The sequence below is a fragment of the Thalassophryne amazonica genome, chromosome 5, assembly GCF_902500255.1.
Source record: "Thalassophryne amazonica chromosome 5, fThaAma1.1, whole genome shotgun sequence".
Taxonomy (NCBI): domain Eukaryota; kingdom Metazoa; phylum Chordata; class Actinopteri; order Batrachoidiformes; family Batrachoididae; genus Thalassophryne; species Thalassophryne amazonica.
Genome location: NC_047107.1, coordinates 51,948,212 through 51,960,695, shown reverse-complemented (window position 1 = coordinate 51,960,695; position 12,484 = coordinate 51,948,212). Strand labels below are relative to the sequence as shown.

General features: G+C 39.9%; 1 protein-coding gene across 2 annotated transcripts in view; it reads left to right on the top strand.

Annotated features, from left to right (window-relative positions):
* Window positions 1–12,484, top strand: part of LOC117510490 (apoptosis-inducing factor 3) — an 86,317-nt gene that overhangs the window by 61,700 nt on the left and 12,133 nt on the right. For both annotated transcript variants that reach the window (XM_034170220.1, XM_034170219.1), the window contains exons 9-14: window positions 1,651–1,737; window positions 2,506–2,597; window positions 2,711–2,841; window positions 3,706–3,821; window positions 4,035–4,106; window positions 4,300–4,363. In XM_034170220.1, the coding sequence (XP_034026111.1) occupies window positions 1,651–1,737; window positions 2,506–2,597; window positions 2,711–2,841; window positions 3,706–3,821; window positions 4,035–4,106; window positions 4,300–4,363 (562 nt within the window). The remainder of the gene's footprint in view (window positions 1–1,650; window positions 1,738–2,505; window positions 2,598–2,710; window positions 2,842–3,705; window positions 3,822–4,034; window positions 4,107–4,299; window positions 4,364–12,484) is intronic.

Genomic DNA, 12,484 nt, shown 5'->3' with positions numbered 1-12,484 from the left:
ATTCCAAGTTTAATGATGAACACATCTCAGCCAACTGCACAGACGCTGTGTGCACAGTGCAGATGCAAAGTGTCAGACACAAGCACCCCATGGACAATGCAAGCAGCAACGCAACGCTTAGTCATGTAAAGTCCTTTAAAATAAAAATTCAAAATATATCCGCAACATGAAAACAGGTTGGCTCGGCGGCCAAATTATGAAATTGATAAACAATGGAAACCATGGCTCGACGGCCAAATTAAAAACCATCAGAACGAACACCAACATGATTCGTGGCAGTTGCAATATAATATTAACAATTAGGCCCATTTAGAAGAAAAAAGTAATTAATGGTCTCACACTTACATTTGATGAATCCTTTTAATGCTACAGCAGGAGATGACGGGGTTTTTGTTGAACTCTCTTATCACGTCATCATAGTCCAACGATTCGGTCAGTTCTCTTTCAAGGGAAAGCACGGAGAGTGCATTCAGTCTGTGAGTCAACATGGATGTTCTGGTGGACGTTTTTATCCGATTAACAGTAGAAAACAGCCATTCATGCATGTGCATGTTGTTACTGGCATTGTGATGAGGGCCTGCAGAAGACTATTTATTTGAGGAAAAATGTTGTCTTTTCTCAAACAGGCATTAACATTTTCTCACTTTTCTCTCTTGTGTAAACACTCTTTTTTCTTCTGGGCGACAAGATTATAAACAGACACACGCAGAACACATTGCGCGTGCTCTCCCTTCGCTCACTGCCTCCAGAGGTACGGATGCGGGATCCGCAAAGAATCCAAGTCCTCTCTCGGTGGCCACGGAGCTCTGCGGTTGTGGTCAACATCCGCATCAAAACAGCGAGCGTAGTGTCTGGACCTGTTGCCAGATTTGGTGCAATTCTGCACAGCAGACAGGAGGGCAGTGTGAGTGGCCCACTGCTGCATTTACCGAGCCCGCAGAAAGCGCATTGGAGGCAGTGAGAGCAATCGCGGTGCTGCGACCTGCCCGCCTGATAAGGACGCAGAACACAATGCGCCGTTGAAAAAAAGCATGCAAAATTGCACTAAAAAAATCTGCGAAACTGCGAGGCGGCGAAAGGTGAACCGCATGATAGCGAGGCACCACTGTACTCTGAAAATGAATTAATAAAAATCACAGAAGATGAACCAGATTTTTTTTGACAAAATGTATTAATTGTCGCTCAGTGCTAATGCAATACCATATCATAGGAATACAATGAGGCAACAACAGGTGACTGTCGAGTGTCGACTCAGCCTTCTCATTGGATGGGGCGGGCCTGGCTGACAAGTGGGCAGGCCCAGGCCCATCCAGGCCCTCCCCTGGCTACGCATAAGGCATCATGCAGTATTTCCATAAAAAAGATTTCTATTTTGAGGAGTGCTCTCTGCTGGACACACTATGTAATGATACCATTTACAAAAAGTGTTTTTTCCCGCTTTGTTTATTCTGTAAAAGAAAGCTTTCATATCTGCAAAAATATCGGAGATATGACATGTTGTAAAAGGCTCCTATGGGCCAGTATTATCGGCCAACTGATATATCAGTCGGGATCTAGTAGACATTCCCTAAGAGTGTTATCACAAAATTATGAGGAAGCTTTTATTTTTTTTTAGTTAAAGTTAATACTGAGCAATTCTCTATTGTTTAGTCTCTCGACAGCACAGCAGAGCAGCTAAGGTTGCGCACTGTGGACTTTCTACAGAATCATGATATTGAACTGCTCACAGAGAGAGAGGTGAGTCTGGTAATTTTTTAAAATATGTTGCTTAAAGATCATTTCACTTTTTAACAACCCTAGCCATATTAATCATTAGTAATAAAGCCTCTGAATTCTATGCTCACATTTGATGATGACTTTGTTTTTGAAAAATTAGTTTTATTGTTTATTGAGTTTATTGGGTAGTCATCCTGGAAGTTACAATTCATGTCAAAATACTAACAAAATAATACCATATACCCAATTTTTTTAATCAGCAGTATGTTAGTGGTACAAAAAATACCTCCCGCTCTGTGCATTTTTTTTTTTCAGTATAGTGGCTGTCAGCTGTGGCTCAGTGTTCTAAGATCATTGCGGTTCATTTGCTTAGCAGGGATGTAATGCAGATTAAACAGCCCCTGTGTGTTTGCATGTTCTGTCCATGTCCTCCTACCTCCAAGGCCATCTGGAAACTTTAAATTGACTGTAGGTGTGAGTGAAAAATGATTTTGAGTTGATTTAGAGCTTTAATGATGGTGCCTTTTTGATACTTATTAGCTTTCTGGCATTTTATGAAAACAGAATTTCTCTAATACGACAATGAGGCTTGATTATTAACAATGTTTTAATTTAACTCAAGTTTTAAAAAGTGATCTTATGCTTTAAATGTATTTTGGAGTAGCTTCTTATTACTAGAATATACAAACAAATCTAAGCTGTCATAGTTTGAAAATGAAGTGGTAACCAGTCGAGGGAGCCTGTCGGACTGTATATATAACTGTTATGACTCCACCACATCTGCTTTAGGTTGTAGCCATCGATGTCAAAACACGATCTGTGACCTTTGAAGATGGCTTGAGGATGGAGTACAGGAAACTCTTTATTGCTACAGGAAGCAAGTGAGGAATAACTTGCAAAACATCTTGTTCTTCTAATGATTGTACAGCAATCGCAATAAATAAAATAATGTAAATCAACTAAAATTTATTTATGATGTTTATCTGCATTAAAGACCCAAACCACTGAACTACAAAGGCAAAGACGTTGAGAATGTGCTTCATCTCAGGACTCCTGAGGATGCCAACATCATTGCAAGACTGGCCAACAACAGGAACGCTGTAATTGTGGGAACATCATTTGTTGGTGAGATAACATGTGACATTGTTGCACTAGGTAATAGTATCCATGGGCATGTAGACAATAAGGGCTATGGCAACCTGACATTTGACCCCACTGACCTTGACCCTCACCAAAATGATGGTGACCTTGTAGGGAAATTCTAGTATCCAGCTAAGTGTGTACCACATTTGGTCCAAGCTGGATTGTCCTTGACCTTTGCCAAAATTAATTTTTGTAAGGTCAATTTTGGGGTCAACGTTCACTGACATATCAAGTTTGGTAGAAATCAGCAAAAGGACCTGCAAGAAGTAGTCTAAAAAAAACAGACATGGCTTGGCTCCAGTGATTGACTTTTGGTAAATTAGATCTAACTGAACAATTCTGAAAGCCACCTTCAGATGTGCTCCACATTTGATGCAAATTACAGTGGAAAACCGGCAATTTTGAACTTTGACCACAATGATATTGAACCTAACCCTTGGCGAATTTAGCCTTGCTTGAGCAATTCCAAAATTCACACCAATATGTGTGCTTTGGTGGAAACTGGAGTGAAAAACTTTTTCCCCAATTATTGACCTTCGTTTATCTGACCTGGGCTATTATAGAACCCGCCTATACCTATGTATCAAGTTTGATGGCCATCAGAATGGATAGGGATCCATATTTTGACCTTTGACCTCAATGACCTTGACTTTTGCTAAATCAAATCTTTTAAGGGCAATTCTTGGGTTGGCCGTCATCCACATGCCAAGTTTTGTGAATTCAGCCAAAGGAGCTTGGAGGAATAGGGCAACAAACATGCAAACATTGCTCAAATTATATAGTATGATGCAATACATCATTTTGCAAACTTGCTGACAACTGCTCTGTCACTGTGTGTGCTGGCAGGTATGGAGGTGGCTGCAGCTCTTACTGACAAAGCCCACTCTGTCTCCATCATTGGGACTGAGTCGGTCCCCTTTAAAAAAGCTCTCGGGGAGAAAGTAGGAAAAGCCATAATGAAGGTAGGGAAAGCACTCCTGGGAAATCAGGAATACGCAACACCATGGAGATACTGTGTCAGCTTTTTACCTGAGAAGAAAATGATTCTACTTGTTAAAATGGCAATTATGTTTTCCTGTTTGATAGCTACAAAACAGACTATCAATCATGTCACAAGAGCAACATGTGGTGTGCCTTTAAAAAATGTGGTTACTGTGACTATTTTGTATTTCCAGCTCTACGAGACAAACAGGGTGAAGTTCTACATGCTGAATGAGGTGTCAGAGATGATAGGCCATCATGGACAGGTATTCAGAAAGTGAGAGAAATGCTCAGCAGCACAACCCTCTCATTCAGTCAGCCATGAAAATTAATTGAGAAATACAAGAATCATTAGGAATGTGTCATTAAGCTAACAAAATAAAAAAAAGATATGTCAAAGCCAACTATTCACTCATACACACGTCATCCATATGGTTATTTTATTTTTCTTGTATGCAGCTAAAAGAGGTGGTACTGAAGAGTGGAAAAGTCCTGCGCGCAGACGTGTGTGTCATTGGAGCAGGTGATGAACACTTTTTTTTATATTGATATTTTGGTTGGCTGATAATATCAGTCATTCACCAACATAAGGGTATTTTGCCAATATTAAATCTTATTTTACGGAATAAACAATACAGAAAAACACTTTGGCTATGGGAAATGATCATTACATAGTTTGTCCAGCAGAGGGGATTTTGATGGCATTGTTTAAAATGTGTCAAGCGTGGCTGGGACTCCCATCACCCCTTGGTCACATTAGCTACAAAAAACAGAGACAAAGCAACTACCTGCCATTCACTGTCAATCAGAGTGGGCATTTTACAACTAAGTGAAAAATGGTCACTATGCCACCAGCTAGGCAGGGCTAAAATAGACAAGGTTATTTATTTATTTATTTATTGCAAATGCTGACTGATGCAACACAGTGACTTTCAATACTAGTGAAGACAATGTGATGGCAGTATAATGGCAGTGTGACATCCATGGATAAGCTGTCATTTTTACAATAAAGTTCATGTTTAAAGTGTAAAACATCAAGCTTCAACTACATTTCTTTGTCATAAGGGTTTCATGGAATCATTGCAATTTTTATGTATAGAGCAATAGATATATTGGCATTGTAAATATTTTACTTTCTAATATCAGTGTCATATCCCCCCCTTGCCCCACCACCACCCCACCTTCCAAAAACCATATTGGTCAGACTCTACTCTTTATGCATTATCTTTTATTTATATCTATTATTATTTGTCAGCTATGATATTCATTCGTTATTTTAGTCAGCCACATTTTGACTTGTTTTATTCTCTTGAATATCATTTCCTGCTTTAAAAACATTATTAATTTCCTCTATCAAAGAGGTGATGGTTTTTAGTCTATTTGTTTACCTTGTTTGTTTGTCAGCAGGATATCTAAAGACGTTCTAAATGGATTTCCATGAAATTTGGTGGAGATACAGGCTATGGGTCAAAGAGTAGTCCTATATCATCTTGAGGCCCATTGGTGCTGTTGCTTATATTCAAGATTCAAACAACGTTATAGGTCCCTAAAAGGGAAATTCATATCACACCCAATACCTCAGACAAAAAATACAGTAGTCAATCCACAATTATTACTAGTTGAATGTAATAATATGGCGCATATACAGTCACTTGCCCAGTTCTGTATCATTGCTGGTTCCAGATCACTGCTGTAGTATTTGCGCCGCCGTTTCTCGTAATCAGTGTGAATAAGCTAATACGATGATGGTTTGTCTACAAATGACCACAAGCTCAACCGGATCCAGCCATCCTTGTGATCAGCAGAGGAATCAAAACATCTAGTCTCTGTGGTGTGCGCGCGTTTTCTGACACTCATTCGTGAAAGTGACGATCTCTAAGAAGTAGTAAAGGTGAGTTAGCCATTCAGTGTCATTGGTTCTAGAGTAGGAAAATACTTACTTACTTGGGTAGAAATTGTCAGTGTGTTATGTCTTGCTGTTTAATTTCTGCATGCGTTTATCTCCGATGCGAAAATTTGCCGGTTGTGGATCACTGAAGCAGCAGCCTCGTGTCAGTACTTGAGCCATGTGTACTCTGGAGTCATCACTACATCAAAAATTGGGAATGAATGTGGGGAACTGGGCAAATGACTGTACATTTGATTGTTTATGTACGCTAAACTCAGTGGTGGGTACAGCTAACCAAAAGTTAGCTCTGATAACCATTAATCAGATAACTGAAAAGTTATCTTTTATGACAATAAACTGCTAAAAAAATTTCTCTATTACAGATAACCGATAACCTATAACTTAGTATTCATTTGGACGCGGCCACATCAGATTACACTGTCAGCTTCTGATAAACCAGTTTCACTTTAAGCGCCGCAGGGGCTGCTGGGTAAATTCAAGGATCACAACACAAAGAACACATCAAAAATAAAATCTCCAAACACTCATCATCTTTCAAAACCAGTAACACACAGTATTAGAAGTCACAGTTTATCTCGGTATTAGATACGTCATTTATGAGCTAAAAGCTGCTGGTTTTTTTGCACGCTTTGAACCCTGCTGCTTAAACAACCAAAATACATCCATTAATGCACTGATTGGCAGAGTAAAATACACGTAGTAAATAAATTCTTACCTGTTAGTTTCAGTGGGATTCATCTGAATAAATAATCCACGTTTTAAATCCAAAACAATGTCTAAACATGAAGAAAAGTCCCTCCCTCTGCGCCATGAGAGCTCCTCTCCCCCACTGAGTCTTGGTGATTAAATTACAGCCACAAATAAAAAAATAAATCCATCCATTTTCTTCACTTTATCCAGAGTCTGGTCGCGGGGGCAGCAGCTCAAGCAAATCCCCCCAGACCTCCCGATCCACACACACTGTCCCCAGCTCCTCCGGGGAAACCCCGAGCCGTTCCCAAGCCAGCGGAGAGACGTAGTCCCTCCAACGTGTCCTGGGTGTTCCCCGGGGCCTCCTCCCAATGGGATGTGCCCTCTCCAGCGAGGCGTCCAGGGGGCATCTGGAAAAGATGCCTGAGCCACCAGGAGCTCGGTCACTCGGGAGGAGCTTGGAGTCGAGCCGCTGCTCCTTCACGTCAAAATAAAATGTTAAAATTAGTCTGTTTTGTTTTTGTGTCGAGTGGACAAGCCATTGTAGGGTGATTCTTAGACTACGGGCACTTATGTCCTTTGATCATATTGTGTGAAAAACAGAAAAAAGGGGAAATTTCACACTTTTATAGTTATCTTTACAATGAAAGTGTGTTAAGAAATTTGTTCTAGTAGTCTATGATGACTTTTTCACCTTTTTTCAGCATCATTATATGCAAATATTGCCGTTTTGTGCTTGTCCCACACCCAGACTTTTGATCTTCAATGATAAAAATGAATGGTAAAGAAACATTTTTTCTAATGTTTTAAAATATCTCTGAATAAAATATCAGTAAAATAATCAAAACATAATTGGGGTATTCAATGTCATACAGCTGTTGTGATTTTTTTAAACAAAATGTAGTTGTCCCATACTATTGCCGTAATTTCCACCACAACACTGTAATGTCCCTTTAAACAGTTTGTAAGAAAGATTGTTTGGGTAGTTTCCATGGAGATAAACAGTGACATCAGAGCACATATATATAGCGCCAAATCACAACAAACAGTTGCCCCAAGGCGCTTTATATTGTAAGGCAATGGTGTGGTGGAAATTACATTTACAAGGCCAATAGTGCCCGTAGTTAAAGAATCACCCTGTAACGTGCAAAATGAACCTGAACTACACTACCCACAATGCTCCCTGCGTCGACTGGCCAATCACTGTTGCACTTAATGTCATCAGCAGTGTTGCCACAGTTACTTTAAAAAAGTAATCCAATTACTGATTACTCCTTGAAAAAGTAAATTAGTTACTTTACTGATTACTCAATTGTAAAAGTAACTAAGTTAGATTACTAGTTACTTTTTAGTTACTTTTCCCAGCTGCCGACAACAACCCTCTGCCACCTCAACATGACAATGATACCTGTTTTGCCAAAACTTACTTTATAGTCACCCTTTCTTGACTTCAATGAAAATAAATACTTGTTTTAGAAAAAGTAAAATAAAGACCTCTTTCTTGACCTCATATTTAACTGTTGACAGCACTGTAACAGTAAAACTTGCAATTTCGAACCTACATTGTTTATAAATGTAACTATTAAATTCATTCTAGCATTTTTCTAACATTTAAATTCTCTCTAAATATTTTACTTGTAGAAATTAATATTATTTTAAGTAGTATTAGTAGTTGTAGTAAAAAAAGGCTTCAAAACTGGACCTTTAATCTAGGGGTGTTGTGAAGGGGGCACATCCCTGCCCCACGCCCCCATTCCATCTGGATTTGCCCCTACTTTGGCGTTTGAGCACAAAGAATGGATAACATTTATTTATGCAGAAAACGTGACCAGATTTACAGGTAAGAAAGTTTTATTGCGTTTTCACATCATGTGGTCCTCAGAAAGAGAGTTTAGGTGCATTTGAGTGGAAAATAGTGTTAGTTGTTGACGCGTCGGAGGATCAGCTGTTTTAACGTGCAGATACGGAGCAGCTCAGCTCAGCTCTAAATAGAGGAGAAAAAGTATAAAAATGTCTTTGTAAAGCTCAGTGCAGGTGTGCTGATCACCGCGCTTTAAGAGGAGACGACGAGTCGAGCAGCTGCAAAAAACCGTGGATGAAAAGCTCACAGCTCGCTTAAAGTGGGCAGTTCAGTCGAACCCCGACCCCCTGCCCACGGACCAAGTTTAATGCTGCTATCGATCCACAATGAAAAATAATAGTAACGCACAGTGACATGGAGAAGTAACTTTAATCTGATTACTGATTTGGAAAGATTAACGCGTTAGATTACTCGTTACTAAAAAAGTGGTCAGATTAGAGTAACCGGCATCACTGGTCATCAGCAAGTGACAGGCAGCCAGTCTGCTCTGTGGCTAGAAACACACAACGGACTAAAATGTTTGATTTTAGAGTTTTAAATAAATGTATTTATTTAAATAAATAAATTTAAATTTATCGGAAGATAATTGGTGCGATGATGGTTTTAAAACTTATCTGAAAAGCTAATCCAATAGCAAAAACATTAGCTTCGATAATTATCTGCTATCGGATTAGCTGAACTGTGCCCACCACTGGCCAAACTTTAGGACAGTCCGTCATCCGAATTGAGGCAATATGAGTGTGGGGTGGCTGCTGCAGTTTCCCATGCAGCTGCAAACTTGGGGAGAGGTGAAGACCGCTGCAGCTCAGAGCCACACGGCCTCTGGAGGGGGGAGGAGTGGGGTGTGGAGGGGGCATGCATCGTCATGTGTGCAGATGAGATGCATTTGTATCAGTCAGAAGAGTTTGTATCAGTTTGTCAGTGTGTGCATGTCTGGAGTTGCTTTGGCAACATCAGACTGTAGGGGAGGACAGAAGATGGGAGGCAGCCGAATGGTTCACCAAGGTCATAGAAATTCTTCTAGAGGAAAACAGCGGGCCATTTTGAGCTTCGGAGATTGATAAGCCTGCCATGTTTAGAGTTGAGCAGAGAAAACATTTGCAGCTTGTATGAGCAACCAAATCCAAGTTATGAGTATTCCCTGGTCTCCGACTTCTTCCTTTGCAAGGTGTACATTTGCTCTGAGATGTTATCCAACATACATATGAGTTCAAGGGTTAACACAGTCTGAGAATGTATCACCTTGCCCAACTCAATGATGACGGACAGGTGAGGAGTTGTGTTTCTGGTAGCAGCCGTCTTGCCAATTCAGGGCAGAGCAGCACATAAACCAATAAGTACCAGCCCCCCTACAATAAAACCAAATATAAATAAATCTTCAACATCCTCCACAGAGAGTGGCACCAAGCACGCAACGTCTCCCAGCTCTTGAGAACATAGCGTATGTTCCATTTGAGCACACAGGTCCTCCAGCCCTGATTTCCTTGTTGAAAAAAAATGGTGTCAATAGCATTCAGAGATCAGCTGATCAGTTCCATGGTTAATCCAATATAGCTTGAAGAATTTACAGTCCGGTGAAGTAGGGACTTTGAAGGTTGGAGCAGGTCTACTATTTTTAGCCCAATTCTTAGGAGTTTTTATTAGCAGTATTATTTGTTCTAAATAAACAATATGACATGTTCTTGGATTCTTGCAAAACTGACAGGCATTTTAATAGTTTGTGTATAAACTAAAAGTTTATTTGTCCTAATACAACCCTAATTCCAATGAAGTTGGTACGTTGTGTAAAATGTAAATAAAACAGAATACAATGATTTGCAAATCCTCTTCAACCTAAATTAAACTGAATACACCACAAGGACAAGATATTTAATGTTCAAACTGATAAACTTTATTGTTTTTGTGCAAATATTTGCTAATTTTGAAATGGATGCCTGCAACATGTTTCAAAAAAGCTGGGACAGTGGTATGTTTATCACTGTGTTACATCACCTTTCCTTCTAACAACACTCTAATCATTTGGGAACTGAGGACACTAATTGTTGAAGCTTTGTAGGTGGAATTCTTTTCCATTCTTGCTTGATGTACGACTTCAGTTGTTCAAGAGTCCGGGATCTCCGTTGTCGTATTTTGCGCTTCTTAATGCGTCACACATTTTCAATGGGTGACAGGTCTAGACTGCAGGCAGGCCAGTCTTGTCAGGATTCAGAGCCAGGTATTTAACAAAATAGAACCCAAATGCGAGACAGCCAAAACACAGGAGGCGAGTTCAAAAAAGTTGCCAACTTTTAATACACAGTCAATGAGCCCAACATACAAAAATAGGAATGGGTAAGGCTTCAACAAAAATAGGTCTACGTCCAAAAGGGGTGTGGTATCTAACACATGGCAGGTGAGCGAAAATATTAACAAAAATACAGTCTTTATCCCATTAAGGGTGTAGTATCAAAAACTCAGCAGGAGAGTGAAAGGATTCAACAACAATCGGCCTTATTCAAATAGGGGTGAGGTTTCAAAAACACCAAGAGTGAGGAATGTTACAGCTAAAATACAAATAACCCTGAACACAGGGTGAGGGAAAAACCAGTAAAACAGAAAGTACAAACAAAAGCCAAATATGCTTAGAGCCCCAGGGAATTACCTAAACATATAAACAAACAAATAAACAAAGAATTTCAATGATCAGTATAATACATACCACCACGACATGAGAAGCATGAGCAACAAACAATGGACCTCAAAATGTGACCTTAAATAATCAGCTGAACTAATGAGGCACACCTGTATTGATTACGCAACAAGAACATGTACTGACAAAAGGAGAACACCAGAGTGCAGCAGAAAACAGACTTCCATGACTTCCAGACTTCCTAACTTAACAGACTAAAAAGGGGAACAGACCTGAACAAACACCAAACTATAACCCATCACAGATGGCTGCATGACAAGTCTAGTACTTGCACTCTTTTACTATGAAGCCACGTTGTTGTAACACGTGCAGAATGTGGCTTGGCATTGTCTTGCTGAAATAAGTAGGGACGTCCCTGAAAAAGACGTTGCTTGGATGGCAGCATGTGTTGCTCCAAAACCTGGATGAACCTTTCAGCATTAATGGTACCATCACAGATGTGTAAGTTGCCCATGCCATGGGGACTAACACACCCCCATACCATCACAGATGTTGGCTTTTGAACTTTGGGCTGGTAACAATCTGGATGGTCTTTTTCCTCTTTTGTCCGGAAGACACGACGTCCATGATTTCCAAAAACAATTTGAAATGTGGACTCATCAGACCACAGCACACTTTTCCACTCTGCGTCTGTTCATTCAAATGAGCTCGGACCCAGAGAAGGTGGTGGCGTTTCTGGATGTTGTTGATGTATGGCTTTTGCTTTGCATGGTAGAGTTTTAACTTGCACTTGTAGATGTAGCGATGAACTGTGTTAACTGACAATGGTTTTATGTAGTGTTCCTGAGCCCATGTGGTAAGATCCTTTACACAATGATGTCAGTTTTTAATGCCGTGCCGCCTGAGGGATCGAAGGTCATGGGGATTCAATGTTGGTTTTCGGCCTTGCTGCTTACGTGTAGAAAGTTCTCCAGATTCTCTGAATCTTTTGATTATATTATGGACAGTTGATGATGGAATACCTAAATTCCTTGCAAATGAACGTTGAGAAACATTGTTCTTAAACTGTTGGACTATTTTTTCACGCAGTTGTTCACAAAGTGGTGATCCTCACCCCATCTTTGCTTATGAACAGCTGAGCCTTTTACCCTGTTCACCTGTTGAATGTTCCAAACAGGTGTTCTTTGAGCATTCATCAACTTTCCCAGTCTTTTGTTGCCCATTTTGAAATGTGTTGTAGGCATCCATTTCAGAATGAGCAAATATTTCCACAAAAACAAAAAAAATCTATCAGTTTGAACATTAAATATCTTGTCTTTGTGGTGTATTCAATTGAATATAGGTTGAAGAGGATTTGCAAATCACTGTATTCTGTTTTTATTTACATTTCACACAACGTCCCAACTTCATTGGAATTGGGGTTGTAATCAATACTTTAATGCATAGTGCAATGCCTTTCATGGACAGGATATCGAGGCGTCGTCTGGGAAACGAGGGTTTCCAGTTTGATGGGCTCAGGGTCTCATCACTGCTTTTTGCAGATGATGTGGTCCTG